Genomic DNA, 16,197 nt, shown 5'->3' on the forward strand with positions numbered 1-16,197 from the left:
CAGGCGGGTGTCTGTCAGGTGTAGGAGCAGGACCAAAGCACTTTAATCCATCAGGGACACCGCCCCAGCAGGATCACCTTAGCGGTGCTGCTGGCCCAGCTTAGCCACACTCCCACCCGCAATGGAAATATACCCCAAATTTGTAGAAAACTGGTTTCCTTTATTAGGTTATTTAACTTCTCACAATGTGGGTTCTAGAAAATTGTTTCATATGAACTTGTTTAATATCTGATTGCTCAGATGGTGTTTTGAATACGTAGTTATGTCCCACTTCTTAAATGTAACATAAATGAGAGGCAATTTTGTAAAAAAAAAAAAAGGGGGGGGAGTATGCCCTCCCCCCTAATTCAATGCCCAGGCCAAACCCCTGCACCAAGAAACCCAACATAAGGGGAATGCATTCCCTCCATGACGTCAACCCTCCCCACACAAAGAGGTTTCTGAGAAACATGACCCCTAAGGGAGTAAAAAAGGGGCAAAATGTGTTCCCCCAATTGTTTTCCATGTGCCAGGCAGGTTGCTGCTCTCCCCCCCCATTGGTCAACTGTGTAGCTCAGAGTTCTGAGGTAAAACCTCAGGAGTTGACTTAACAGACGCCTGCTTCTTAATGTGGCCTGCTCCAGAGTGAGCTCACCAAGCAGCCTGGTGATCCTAGCACTTGAGGGCATAACCACCAATGTGGTCTACAGAGAGGTCCTTCAGTAGAGGGAAAAAACACAAGGATGTATGTCTCGCTTCATTTTTTACATACAATCTTCTCCTACAACAAATGTTACATTTCAAACTTCACATCATCAGTATTATATCTGTATTTACGGAACTTAAATACTCTAGCGAAGCACGGGTATCAGGCTGGTGGTATGTATACTTGCAGATCTTAAAGTGACTATTCTAAAACTGAATTTTAAAAAAGGACACAGCAGGAGACCACTGAGATACCACTACAACCACTGGCCAACTCACACCTTTTCCTGGGTTTAGCCCAGCCTAGGGGCATGGCTAAGGGAGTTCCCATGGGTTCCCAGCCCCCGCCTAAATTTTTGGGGAGCCCCTTCCTAAATCCCACACGGCTCCGCCTTAGAGATAGTGACAATGACTTGTGATGTCACTGGTTCCTCCCTATGATGTCACTGGGCCTCGGTTCTTTTAAGGACCCAGCATAGCAATGCCTCTGGCCCAGCCCCAGCCCCCCGCCCTAGAAATTGGAAAGTCTACGCCCCTGCCTCTCGCTCTGCCTAGCTGCTGGTCTGCCTGCAGCTGCACTGCCTTCTGCATTTGTGTCACAGGAGGGGCAAGTCGTGATTCTTTCTTCCCGACTCTCTTGCAGTTTTGCCATGTCAGTGGCAGGGTAGGTTGCAAAGGAGATGGGGAAGATCATTTCTGCAGTCTCCTTCAGTTCATATGGACCAGCTACAAACTTACCTGAACATTAAACATAGCAATATGATGGAATTCTCCACGGCCACCTTGCTTAACAGGAACTGTCATAAAGAATTCACTGCCATTTTTGGAGAAAACTGGCTCCTCATTCTACAACAATGAAACAGAACATTACAATGAAATTTTCTGTTAAAATTGACCTGCATATGCTAGCATTGCTACAACAGTGAAATGTAGAAATAAACAAAAACAAATAATATTTTGTGGGGGAAATGGTGAAATTATAATTATTAAATATATCTATGACAGAATTATCCTACCATAAACCTTTCCCCAAGCAGCTGCCTTACTTAGCACACTTTAAAAGGAGTATTATGAAATTTACTTTTACGTATTTAAAAAGCAGTTTCTAACATTTTTTCATTAAGATTGGAAGCACCAAAAACAGTGGCTGTATTGAGCCAACCACTGAAGTCAATTCCAGTCTTGACCATGCTGCATTACTTGCATTTTGCTGGAAGCTCTGCAGCCAGAACTTTCTACATCATATCATGCCTTACTTCTAAGCCTCTTTTAAATCTGCTTTGAATTTAGTTCAGTTTTATAGAGAATGTTAGTTTGTACTAAATTGCCAATTACAGTGCAATTTTGTACAACCTAACAATAGCTACAACTATATTATATTACACTACCATTGTTTTCTTTAATATATCAAACATTGGCTGCATATGTACGTAATGACTGCAATGTAATAGCTGGTTATTGTGAATTACCAGTTCTTCCACAGAACTTAATTCTCGGTTTTCTTGTGCTAGAAGCATATTTTGCTGTACTTTAGTTGGCCAATACAGTCTGGAATAGAAACATTTAACAGCAAAAGTCTGGATCCTATGAACCATGAGAGTCTCTTGCCTTTTCCTTCTGCCAGCAGCACCATTTGTGACCTCCAAAAAGATAATACTAGGGATCAGGAGAGCCCTGTAGACAAAATGTACTGGGGAATATGGACTTGCAGTGAAGAGAAGCAATCAGAAGAAACAAATCACACCATCCATCCTCATCTGCCAATGAACTTACTGCTGGCATAAAAGAACCCACAGGTAGAAGGAAGGAAGGGGTCCTTTTGCCCAATTCCTTCTATTTAAAGCAGCCCCACCACACCCAGTAGCATTTTATTCATGATGCTCCACTGACCTATGGCTCCACTGACCTAAGCATCAGCTTTTTGGTGGTCACAATGGTCTGCTGAGGAAAGGAGAAGGCAGGGAAGACCCACATCTGCAGGGCCTTTTTCTCATGGCTCATATTATCAAAATGTGTAGGTTTAAATATGACAAATGGGGAATCCACGACGACTTGTGGAGGGCATCTCATTTTCCCGTACACCCCCTCCCACACTATTTCCACTTTCCCTTCCCTGACGGTTCTCATAGCCTCTCACTTTCCTTGCTTCCTTCTTTCCTTCCCACCCACCAGCCATCCTGCCAATATTTGTTTGTTTGTTTGTTTGTTTCCATTATTTATAGTTTGCCTTTCTCACTGGGACTCAAAGCAGATAGCACAGAGTGAGTCAATACAATCAACAGGATGGGACATTTGATAAACAATGAAAGAGTATTTGGGTTGTAGAACCAACCCAAAATCTAAAAAAGAAACCAACCCCAGAACAAAGTAAAACATAAGTATTAACATGAAACGTTAAAAGATGCAAAATTACATAGTAGGATCCGACTTTATCTGCTATGCTGTGTTCAGATTTCCCTTCTTCCCTCCCCCTGGCAGCCTCTTTCCATGAAAGATGTGGTTCAGTTGCAGGGCTATTTTTGGGCAGGAATGCACAGGAACGGAGTTCCGGCTGGCTCCTGAGTTGGCCACGCCCAGCAGGAACTCATTAGCATAATAGGCCACACCCAACAGCAGAAACTCATTAGGATTGGCTACATTTGGGGTGTGTGGTCTAACATGCAAAGGAATTCCTGCTATAAAAAAAGCCCTGGGTTTTGACAACAAACAAGGTAAACAGAATAAGAAGCAAAAGGTGGGTGTGGCTGGATGACAACACTTCTGGTGACACGGGGGTGTGGCCTAATATGCTAATATGCTGTGATGTCAGGGTGTGGCCTACTATGCTAATGAGTTTCTGCTGTTGGGTGTGGCCTGTTATGCTAATGAGTTCCTGCTGGGCTTTTTCTACAAAAAAAGCCCTGTTCAGTTGTATGGTAGCCACTACCACTGGGCTCGGCCAAGTTGTGTGGTGGCTACCACTGAGAGGGGCCCAGTTACATCGTCTCGGCCAGGCCAGGCCAGGCCCTGTTACATGGTGCCTGCCACCACCAGGCAAGGCCACCCCTTCACAGAGAGTGCCACAACCAGGCTGGACCCAGTTGCATAGTGGCTGCCATCACTGGGCCTGACCTGGTGGTGTGGGTACTGAGGCTTTAGTGGTTGCCAGTGGACTTATGCACAGCTCACTGTTTCTTAATGTTAAGGATGTTGTTTCTATTATTCTGGGGAGTGTTAACCCCAATGTATGTATATAAATTTTAGATTTCAGATTTTTCTGCAAACCTGGGACCGCTTCAAGTTTGTAAAGAAATCCTCTTTATGTGCCTCAGCTCCATTTTGTGGGTCTATGGATCCCAACTCTACGGCCCTGTTTAGAATTAGATATATGATGTGTGAGAATGTTACTATGATATTAAGGCTACTTTATCTTTCAATATATGAAATGTTAAAGCATTAATCAATTATTTGTTCCTTCTGTCCCCCAAAATGTGGTGCTTCTGCTAGATTCAGAATGTTTGATTTTCGAATCAAGCCAGAAATAAAAAAGAGAAAAGCAGTGACCGCTATAAAAACAACAAACTCTTGTGGAATCTTACATATTAACAAACGTATTGTTGCATATAGACAATAGTTGACTTTCCTAGATACAATTTTGCCTACCATCAACATCTGTCATAGCTGTTTTCAGTATTTCATCACCTGATAGCAGATGACTTCAGTCTTTTTGGCTTGCTGCATTGAGAATGAGGCCATTTGGTGGAGCGTTATTCTTTAACACTGTATATGTGAAGACTTCATATACAGTCTTGCACTAAAAGCTTTTTGGATCAGACAGTTGAATGCATATTAAATACAGTAGAATATATGTTCTATTTCAGTATACCTGTCTAAAATGCCAGTTCAGGTGCCCTTAAAACTCTAGTGCAGCATCACATTTTTTGGTGTTTCAGATTTCTTACATTATTCAGATGTGTTAAAAACATTTCCTATCTTTAGATTTACATTGAATTCTTAAATAGATTAATTTATAAAATAGTTTCCTATAAATATATGAAGCTCTGACTGCATTCTGCTAAGAAAAATGATCAATGGATTAAAGTACCTGCTTTGAAAGCCATATTTCAGATGCAAAGTCATATTTCTAAAAAAACACACAAAAAAATCCAGTTATGAAGTGCATACAAATGTAGTGCTCACCTAAAGTCACATAAATCCATTCTTTCATCTGTTACTGAACACAAACAAAAGCAGATTACCTACTGAAAGTCCTAGCACACAGGCCACATAACACCTTTTACCAGCTATCATATCATCCAGAAAATCAGCTTTAAAAACATGTTTGGCCTTGTGTTATCATCCAGAAGTTGCAAACGTTTAGGTCATTCAATGCTATCTGGCAAATAGCCAGCATTACAATTTAAAAACGCAACAACTGTTGCAAACTTGGTTTCTAATTGTTAGCTTTTTAATGTCAGCACAGCGAAAGCAAACACATACTGGAGAGTGTGTCCTTAATTGTTATCAACTTTGTAAAGCAGTGCCTTCCCACATCGACCTATTTAAAAATATGTTAAGTCATTAGCGCGATCTGTGGCACAGCAGAAGACCCTGCTGCTGTTCTATTCACTGAAGAGGCTACTGGAAGGTGCGTAAGAAAAGTAGATCTTAAATACGCTACAGTGATGTATGCAACGAAACAAACCAGCAGCACCTCATGCTGTTCCTGTCTATTTAGCCTAAGTAGTGATTCCTGGTAGAGCATTGCACTGACCCCTCCCATGACTTCTATTTATTACGAAGAAAAAAGCATAGTGTATTCAAACTTACCTTATTAGAAAAATCTGCTTTAGCAACATGACGAACAAGTAAATTGATTCAGAAGTTAACACGTATGCTTCACATATATTTCTCTTCCAACTAGCAAAACAGCATACCCCTTTTTTCGGTGAGGGGGGGAATGCATAAGAAGCCAAACAATCACTACTCTGTGCAACCCAGAGCAACCCAGAGACATGTTGGCAAAGCATCCCAGATCCACTACCAAGTGGCAGCGCAGCAATGACACAGCCTCAGCAGAGCCCACCCAGCGGTACTACCAACTCCCATATGCCTGAGACTCCATACCCAAGGGAAGATGGCCATCCAGATGGTGACTTGAATGGCCCTGTAGCTGCCCATCCGCCTTACTTCCCCAACCCCTGACACTCCCTAACCCCACCCCCAAGCACTCACACTGTTTTAGCCTGCAGGCACCCACCTGCCTGGGGTGTGGGTACAGCCCAGGGACCCTGTGACTGGTGCACCTCCCCATGGTCACACCAATGCAGGTGCGTTCCTTCCTCAGGCAGTACCCATTAACCAATCTGTCCATGTGCTGCTGGTCTGGAACCATCCATAGTAATGGCCAGACTGGCACAGGGCCCCCTTCCTGAGGTCCCACCACCCAACCCTTGGGCATTTGAGCCCATGACATGAATAAAAGGAATACACAAGCATGATCTAACAATAAAATTTACTGGAATGCTTGAACACAGACTCATTTCCAAGGGGAAGTGGGGGAGTCTCAAGGGAACAATGGCCAGGCTTCATGGCCACCCTTGTGGGAATGCCAGCAACCATTCCCTGTGGACCCCTTTAGGTCTGAAAATGATTTGAAAGCCTGCCCATGGCCATGCCTAACTGGGACAGATGCCCTCTTATGCCCTTGAGGTCCATGGGCTAGCAACCACATGGCAGGACTACAACAGCTATTATACAGGTCAGTTCTTTTTATGTTGTGAATGTTCAGGAGTGTTACGTACAAATTTTGTTTTAAGATTTTATTTCTGTGTACTGCACCTCTATAATATCTATTTGATTCTGTATACATTCATGTACTTTGTACATGCTCAGTGTGCATTGTCTTTTACTATATTTTAAAATCATTTTTAAGCAACAGATATATCTTTGTTTTTATTTGTATTCTTATATACTCCCCTGAAGAAGCATAGGCAAAATGTGTTGGGGCAGTATAGTGGAATAACACTATTCCTTTTCCCGTTGCACTTTTATTTTGTTGTTCTTAGGCCCACACAACGTCCAGTAGCCTACAAATGTTCCACTCCACATCCCCAATGAGTACTTGCACACTGGCCACTTCCCTCTCCAGCCACTGCTGGATGGTCACCACCTGGTCCAGCTGGGCTCCCACACAGTGTGGAACTGCCAGAATGGCCATAAGCAACATGTCTGTGTGAGGGAACAGGGGCATGCTTGGGAATGAAAGTGCTGGCCATTCCCCTGCACCTGCCCAGACAGCAGGCTGTGGCTAACTGGGTGATGGGTGGGGGCATCCATCAGCCTGCCTGTGGGGCAATGGTCAGCCCGAGAAAGGCTCCCCATCCTGATCTAGCACTCATGAAAGGGAACACCAACCCTTGGTTGGGTGGAGTGGTGAAGTGGGCCAGACAGGTCTCCTTGGGTGGTAGTGCCCTCAGGCCTAGATAGCGAGGTTTCTTCTGTTTGATGAGTGGTTGTGAATATTCTACAGAGGATTCACATTAGCATTTTATCACTGTTTAACAGGTAGATTTTGGCTTGCCTAGCACTCATGAATGTTCCCCATATACTGCTATGTGATCATCCAATCCAATTTTTGAAGTAGGATGAAAGCATGATAGCTGAGCATCTGTGTGTGCATGTGTGGGTGTGGGTGTTTTAGCTACATTAATCCTCACCACAAACTGATTTCCAATAACTGTCATTTGAAAAACAGTTAGATGGATTGGATCCAAAATACAACTCCAAGCCATGCTTTCAGGATATAAATAAAATACTGTATAATGCTTCCCTGGAAAACTTTAAAAAGAAATTGCATACCATGCTACAAGCACCAGTTGTCGTCTCACACACTGTCAGGATGGATAGATTCTGAGGTCTATTCAACCACCGTACAACTGTCTTAGTATTGCTGACCCATTTCACCATCATAATGTAATATTCTCTGTGAAACAGATGCATTAAAACACAACAGATATATTAAGAACATAAGAACATCAGAGATGCCAATGTTGGATCAGGCCAAAGGCCCATCCAGTCCAACACTTTGTGTCACACAGTGGCCAGAAATACCAGGTGCCATCAGGAGGTCCACCAGTGGGGCCGGACATTAGAAGCCCTCCCACCAAGAAGACAGAGCATCACTTGCCCCAGAGCCCCTATCTATACTTTGTGGCTAATAGCCACTGATGGACCTCTGCTCCATATGCTTATCTAATTCCCTTTTGAAGCTGTCCATGCTTTTAGCCGCCACCACTTCCTGTGGCAGTGAATTCCATGTGTTAATATTATTCACCTGTAGCTGTGAAATCACCTTCCTGAATTTTTTTTTGTATTTTTCTACTATTCATCATATTGGTGATTGTCAGAATCCTGAGACCACATTCATCAGGCAAAACTGATGATGATGATGATGAAGAAGAAGAATTAGAAGAAGAGGAGGATATTGGATTTATATTCCACCCTTCACTACCCAAAGGAGTCTCAGAGCGGCTTATAGTCTCCTTCCTTCCCCTCCCCACAACAGACACCCTATGAGGTAGGTGGGACTGAGAGAGCTCATTTGAGAACTGCTCCTTCTAGAACAGCTCCGAGATAACTGTGTTTGAAACAAGGTCATGTCAGCAGCTGCATGTGGATGACTGGGGAATCAAACCTGGTTCTCCCAGATTAGAGTCCACGCTCGTAACTACTACACCAAACTGAAGAATTATTATTCAGTTACCATATTCAAAATGGACATGAGAGTTGTTCCTCATGTTGACCAGGGGTGTGCTAAGGTTGGGGAAACAAATGAAGATCTATTTCTGAAATGTTTTGAAACTCAGATAAAAGACAATTTAATTATGAACTACAGAAGATCCAAAGATAGGAAAATTAATGGTGCTGGCAGGTATTTTGCATCCTTATTATTAAAGAACAATCTAGTGATTTTGAATGAATGTATCTGGTTTGCTAACAAAGGAGATTATACATGTATAAATCATAAAGGGGCAAGTGTCATGGATTACTTTGTTGCTTCTGTTGATCTTTTTAAAAGAGTTGAAACTTTGAAAACAATGGACTATTTTGATAGTGACTATTATCCTGTGCATCCATCATTACGCCAACAAACTTGTCATTCTTCACCCCTCATAATGGAAACAGCCCTAGTCCAGACCCACACTACTTTAAGACCATTAAGATGGTGTGAAGCTATAGAAGAGAAGACTAGGGGTGTGCAAAAAAAAAAGAAGGTATTTTTCAGCTATACTAAACCCAAAAATTATTGATATTTTCTGATTTTCCCAAACCCCAATACTGGTATGGTATTCAAATTCAGATTTTTTGGAGATCATGATTTTTTTGGCGCCAATATACCATATGGGGACCATTATAGTCAATGGTCCCCATAGGGTATAATGGAGAATCAATCTAGGGGTATATGGAACTTTGTGGGGGATGTTTTTTGAGGTAGAGGCACCAAATTTGCAGCATTACTGCTGGGGCTTCTCCTCAACCCCCCTCCCAAGTTTCAAAAAGATTGGTCCAGGGGGTCCAATTCTATGGGCCCCCAAAGAAGGTGCCCCTTCCTCCATTAGTTTCAATGGAAGGGAAAAAGGTGTTTAAAGAGATCACTGTCCCACTAAATGCTTTCTCCAATTCGTGTGTAAACTCCAAGGGCATTTAAAGGGCTCGCGATCCCTTTAAACACCTTCTCCAAGTGGCGAGTTCACCCAGAACGATGTTTAAAGGGATTACAATCCCTTTAAATGTTCTTTAACTTTGACTATACAGTGGTCCTTAAAAATCCTAAATATTTTTGGAATTTTGGGGGCTTGCCCATTTCAGATAGCCAACAACAACAACAAAAACAACAAATCTATATCCGGCTGAATGAGCCAGAAAGTGCCAATTAGATTTTTTCGGATCCCCCCCCCCCGCTTGGATTTAGCCGAATGCACATCCCTAGTCTTGACACTAACTTGCTATGTTTCATCAGGCTAAGGAAAACAAGGTTGAAAACAACTGGAAGTACAAAAGCATGCCAGAGACAATTTAAGATGATACAGATATTTTGTGGGAAGAGAAGCAGACAGACAAAGCAGCATGAATAATTGCTTTCGTAGTACTACATACACATGTGCATTCATGTTTGCATCTTGTATTAACAGACATGTTTCCTGTCTTCAACTATGTTTAGCTAAAGAAGGGTATCCTACAAAGAGATTTTATCAGTGACACAGATGTTGACTTTTCCCACAAACCCTGTTAGATTGTTATGCAGAAGTTGTTACTAAGAAGCCGTACTGCAAGCTGTCATAGCTAGGACATAGCTCAGTGTACTGTTCATGGCAGCTGACAGGCAGGTTTCACCTATCGCAATCCAGCTCAGCAGTATTCCAAACGAGATTTAAACTCCTCTAGGAATACCAGCTGCAGCTTTGAAGTCACTGAATGTGGAGAAACCTTTACCCCCCAATGGCACTGCTTTGGATTCCATAGGTTAAGCAGCTTTGATCTCATTTTAATATCATTTTAGCAACTGGTAAATTAGACATTAAAGCAGAGCTGATGAAAAAATATATTTACTTACATATCTACCATATTCATAACTAATCTATATGGATTGTTTTCAATTGTATGTGTGCGCATACCCCTGCCATTGGCTGAAATATTCTATTCAGGAACAGCACATCTGAATTTTCCCTTACCTACGAGGCATTCTGAGATATGTTACTAACTGTCCCATCAATTTTAGCTTCTACCTTTTTAACCGCAACCTTTTAAAAACACTTTGGTAAGACAATCCTTTGAAATAATTACTTTTTGCAATTTTTTGGGGGTGGCTCAAACAGACGTCATTAGCTGCTTCCCTATGCATTTAGCATTATAATTTAACAAATTTACTTTTCTCCTTCCTCATTCATGAATTTTGGGATCTGAGAAATATCTTAGTGACTGCTATGATGTGCTCAATGATGTCAACAGATACAGAGAACAGAACAAAGCAAAGAAATATGCAGTTGTTTCCTGGAAGCACAGCTATATTTCATAATCTAAATTAACCCTTAAGCATAAACATCTTGATCTCTTTAGAGCACAGAATGATTTGCTGTCATTCTCAAAATATAGCTTTGAGGTAAGTCATTAATACTAACCTTTTAGAAACAGAGAATTGAGGCTGAAAGTGATTCACCCAAGGCCACTTTCTGTGCTGATGGATGAACCAAGATTTCCCACCTTGAGCTTTGTGTTCAAGGCAGACACTCTAGTATCTTTTGGTTAGTTTTAACATTGAATTTAGAAGCTGCCTTGAACATCCTAGCTAACTTAGAACTAATAGCCAAATGACTGAACTGATGGGGATGTAGACATTGCAAATGGACACCTCTTCTCTTTCTCTTTTAATAGTTTGATCATAGGAACACAACATACAGTGCCATGAGGAAAGTAAGTTGTGATATGCTGCTAGTTCTCTGGCATGTATCTTTGCTAATCAGAATGCTGCTGCCATCTTTCCTTGCTCCTGTCTTTTGCCTTGCAGAGCTGACACTTGGTCATCCAAACCCCAGCAGCGCAGAGCAAGAACAATGACAGAAATACTAAGTTGCACAATTGCAGGTTGTGGATGTTTTTAAGGGGGCGTGCAGCACAGAGACACAGCAACTGTGTGTGTGAGAGAGAAAGAAGGTACAAGCACAGGTAGTATTTGTTTCCAATCTGTTTTTATTTTATACTGCTGTAGAGCTTCAGTTTTCTGGAACCAGGACCTTATGCTTCCATGGGTAAAATTAAAATTAAAATTGATTTTTCTAGGAGTGCAACATGCTTCTTCAAGCTCCTGTGAGCTGACAAGGGAATGGATTTTTTAAAATGATCTTCTACTCAAAGAGAATACAGCAAATGCATGAAATATCTAGCAAACCTGAAGATATCACTGATTTAAGAAGAAAAGATAGTTCATGCAAATGTGCAACTTTTTTGCCATTTGAATAGCTATGGGAGAAATACCTATCATGTATTCCCCACCACCACCACTGAAATCATGATAAGGGATCATATCTGAATTATGTGATAAAATAATTTGCATAATTATCATTTAAAATCAGTGTTCCTAAAGAGGTTTGTGGCTTAAACCATCCACTCTCCATGATATTTTAGATCACACTTTGACAGCAAACTCACTTGTAACTATGACGTTCAGTTGAAATGGATCTTGGGTAGCCAAGTGATTTTTTTTAAAAAATCCACCTCACCCTAATTTAGGAAAACAGCTAAAAAAAGAAATGTTGTGCTCTGCATCAGGGTTCATAGTTCCCCATGGGTGTGACACACTAATATACATGAAGTACTGCATTGTAGTTCTGATTGTTGCAAAGACCAATTCTATTTTGAACGCCCTTTGATTATATGTGGCCTGTTTAAACTAAGACTGATAGCCATGGTCTTATTTCCTGCTATATGCACATATAAGTCATTTTGAGTGGTTACTACCACTGAAATTTACAAAGCAAAATGAAACAGTTTGCACTGATATCTGGAATCCTGGAACAAAGGTGGTTGTGGTATTCACTATTATATTTCAGTCAGTTTAGCTATAACAAATTAAACATCAGGATCTTCCAGATCACTTACCTTGATTTAAAGCTGTCAGGTGGCATCAGTTCCAATGTATGTGTTGGTCCATACAGATTTACTACATATAGCTTTACTGTTGGATTCATTTGACCTGCCTTTAACAAGAAGAAAAGACTACTATGTTCATATGTAAAAATACAGAAGACGCATAGCAGCTATGTGGATCAATCTTTCAAGGTCACATAGCTATCCATCATGCATCTTCATTGGTTTCATAAGCCATGACCTATACTATTTGCTGAGGAAACAAGAGTAATATTTCTATTTCTGCCCACAATATTGTTAACATGGAAGACAACAGCTTACAAGGATCACTCTGTCCATAAAATAGCCCTTTAAACATTTAATACAGTAAACACAATATAAAACCTATACCTTTTCTCCCTCAAAGTACTGACTAATATGACTTCTAAGCTCAACTGACTCTCCATTATTCATAAGCCAAAGAACTTCATGACTTTCAGCTCAAGAATAATTGGTTGCCCCATCTTTTAGAGTCCTTTTGCAAATAACAGAGATCACCACAATTTTTTTTTTCCTGGATAGTTGTTTGTGTTATGGAAGGATGAATTCTGCCTTAGAATAACACAGGCTTGTTTATGAGATGAGGGACAATTAAATCCTAAAACCCATCCAGGAGGGAAGGAGACAATAGTTGATGACAGATAATTAATTAAATATTATTTTATTATTATTTAATAAATAATAAATCACAATAAAATAAATAACCCTAGCACCCATTCCAGGGAAAGAAATGTAGAAGTTTCTATTTTCAAGTGCAGAATTAGCTAGGACCACATCTTCTCGTTCTTTTGCCTGGTATTTTGGCTCTAGTTATCTGTTTTCTGAATGTTCTCAGTTACCTGAGTTTTATTGAGATTTATGCTTAGTTATTAAAGATCTATTCTGTTAATGATCTTGAGTGTGAATTGACCACCTAGAATCTCACTTATGTAGCCCTGCATTTTTTCCATGAAAACCAGCATCAGCCAGGTGCACCACCTGAGTGAAACAGGACAGGAGGAGAGAGAAGGGAGGGAAAACAGCCCCACACCTTCATCTTCTATGCATATTGCCCCCTCAAAAATCCTAGTGTCCAATAGAGCTGGTGGGGGAGAAAGACTGGAAGGATTCTTTTGGTGGTGGCAGATTCTACCCAAAGACTAAGGGGTTCAGTAATACTTTTTTTTGAGGGAATGACAATCTCGCCTTCTCTCACATACAGAATTTCCCCTTCTGTCTACTTTCTTGCTGAGCAGCCCCTTTATCTGTTTTCTTCTTATTTGTTGTCTATGAATTTCCCACCCAGTCCCTTTATTACACACACACACTGATGCTGGCCCAGCTCAGGGAACTCAGTGAAAAAACATAATCACCTTCTTATATTATCCTTTTAACATAGCACACAAGAGGCTTGTGAAAGTTCAAAATAAACAAGATGTTTTATTTAACTTGGGAGGAGAAAAGGTCAGGTGGAATCAGGTGTGGGATGTATGAGGTGGGAACAGATAATAAAAAGGAGATAACGTATTCACACGAACACCAGATAATTTGTTGCCAACAAGTAAGTGTTTTTGCTATTCAAAAAAGTCTTTAAAACTTTGAGGAGAGAGGCTTTCTTTTCAGTTTCTGCTTAAACACTCAAGCATAGGTTTCTGAGTTTCACTGACATGTAAAGTTTAGAAGGCAGGAACATACAATCAAGTTTCCAAAATCCTTCTTTATACCCAGACTAGGAATTACTCCTCTTTTCTAGAAGCTATTTCCCTTCTTAACTGATCAGGGAACACTTCTCTTTACTAGAAGCTCTCTTCCCCTTTTTTTTTGCTTGACTGATGATCCTCCTTGATTCACTCACTCTCTTAGCCTCCTTCCCAGTCCACAGTCAGTGTTTAACTGTCTCTTCTTCAGCTGTTAGTTTCCAACTGTCATTCGTTAACTGACTTTCTCAACAGAACTCCATTTGAACAGCCTGTGACTCAAAGGTTCTCAGACTCAGTTAGGCATTAACCCTTGACAGTCTATCACAGATGGTTTAAAAGAATTCCAGCCAAATCCTACTGTTCTCTTGGCCAGCCATGGTGTGGGAAGGTGGGAGGGCAACAGTGAGGTTTATGACAGTCCGTACTTTGGTTCCAATACCAGAGGCACTTGACAGCAAAATAAAAAACAGTAGTCAAGTGTGAGATAATGCCACATGGAAATGGAAAGTCTGTTCGTGGGTTTATATTACAACTGCTAGTACAACTTTTTAAAAAGTATCTAGTAGAGGATCAGTGAGGACAAGAAAAATACCATTCTGTTATATGTGTGGTATACTTGCAGGACAAACATAAAAAAGGCAAGGACAGGCTAGGAAAGGGAAGTACCGATAAGACTCTGATCTGGGTGCACAGCAAGAGTAGGGTGGGTTGCTCAAGATACCCCTTCACAACACTGAACCAAATGCCCTGGTATAGATGGGTATTTTTAACCTTATTGCTTCTGGTCAGAAAGAATAGAACAGAAGAACTACATGCAGAAGAACATATATTCTGGCAGGCTCGGTAGAGTGCCCTACATATTCAAAGTAAAGAGTTTACAAAAAACGACAGCCCTGGACTTACCTAGGAGTGCTTTTGAAATAGTGGGGCCAGAAGCAGGCAAAAGGAGGGAGGGTTTCCTCTCCCTTCCTCTTGGCAGCAGTGGCCTCCTGGGTAGTCTCTGGCAGCAGCTATGCTGGCAATTCACAGGCCACTTGGTCCAGGCCAGAGGGGTGGACCTTGAATTTTCACTCCATTCTGCCCTTCCACTTTATATTAGGCTCTGCCACCTGGTCCCACACACAGTCAGCTCCAGCTCTCCTTCACTCCCTCTCTCAGTCTCATGCATTCATGACACCGTGTTATTTCAGATTGTCTTCTTGCTTTCATGCTGTCATATAGCTTTGGGTGGAGCAGTTTGGGCACTGGGCTGGGTCCATTTGGGGAGGAGCTCTGTGTCTGTGTGCCTGCCTCTCTCATTTTGGTGACCCCCCCATAAGGGGACTTGAAGGTGGGGCTATTCGGCAATGTCCCCAGGTCAGGGGCTGTCGGCCAGCTTCACTCCCAGGTGGCAGCGGAACCACGCAGCAGCTTGCATTCATGTGGGATCCCAGGACTTGCCATTCCATGTTGCTACCCAGAAGGTAGGCTGAGGAAAGGTGGGTGCCATCAGTCACCAGGTGGGTTGCCTGATGCTGTATCCATGCCCTATACTATGCAAATACTCCAATGGTTGTAATCAGTAAAACTATTCCAGTAAGCACTTCTACACAGTTTGTTCCCCGTTTTCCATTTGCTCCCTCTCCTGCCCCAGGAGTACAATAGATGTATTGTATATATATATATAAAAAAAACAGAAATAACAACTTATTAGCCTCTGTCTCTCTCCTTTGGTTTCGTCACAATTGGTGGTCTGTGACATGATCAAAATAAAACCTTAAATCTTAAAAGCCCAATCTTCTTGGTATTCTCCTTAGCACTTGTGATGTGCGATACCAGATCTCCCAAAGTTTAATTCAATTTAATACGTCATCTTTAACTTTTTTTTGTTTTCTCTTGATAATACATAATGATATGCTTCTTTAAAAAACCCTCTAAAGCAATATTTGAGATGAATTCTGTTTTAGGAAAGACTATCGTAGAATCTTTACAGATATTATTAGCAACAACTTTAATCATACCTCTCAATACCATGTCACTTAATACCGTAATAATAACTGTCAAATGGAATTATAGTAAATATCAAACAGATCTATAGTAATAAAACTGAGCTTTTATGTATATAAATTTTCTCATATATATTTGCTACTATTTAGAGCTAAATTGTGATAGTTGCAGTAACATTCTTATC

The 16,197-nt window shown here is 41.2% G+C and overlaps 1 protein-coding gene across 1 annotated transcript in view; it reads right to left on the minus strand.

Moving 5' to 3' along the window:
* Positions 1-16,197, minus strand: part of DPP10 (dipeptidyl-peptidase 10 (inactive)) — a 240,468-nt gene that overhangs the window by 71,895 nt on the left and 152,376 nt on the right. The window contains exons 8-11 of the mRNA XM_015423766.1: positions 12,322-12,419; positions 7,525-7,648; positions 4,769-4,807; positions 1,423-1,530 (exon numbers count right to left, since the gene is read on the minus strand). Of these exons, the coding sequence (XP_015279252.1) occupies positions 1,423-1,530; positions 4,769-4,807; positions 7,525-7,648; positions 12,322-12,419 (369 nt within the window). The remainder of the gene's footprint in view (positions 1-1,422; positions 1,531-4,768; positions 4,808-7,524; positions 7,649-12,321; positions 12,420-16,197) is intronic.

The sequence above is a fragment of the Gekko japonicus genome, unplaced genomic scaffold (assembly GCF_001447785.1).
Source record: "Gekko japonicus isolate JY-2015 unplaced genomic scaffold, Gekko_japonicus_V1.1 scaffold2080, whole genome shotgun sequence".
NCBI classification, from domain to species: Eukaryota; Metazoa; Chordata; class Lepidosauria; order Squamata; family Gekkonidae; genus Gekko; species Gekko japonicus.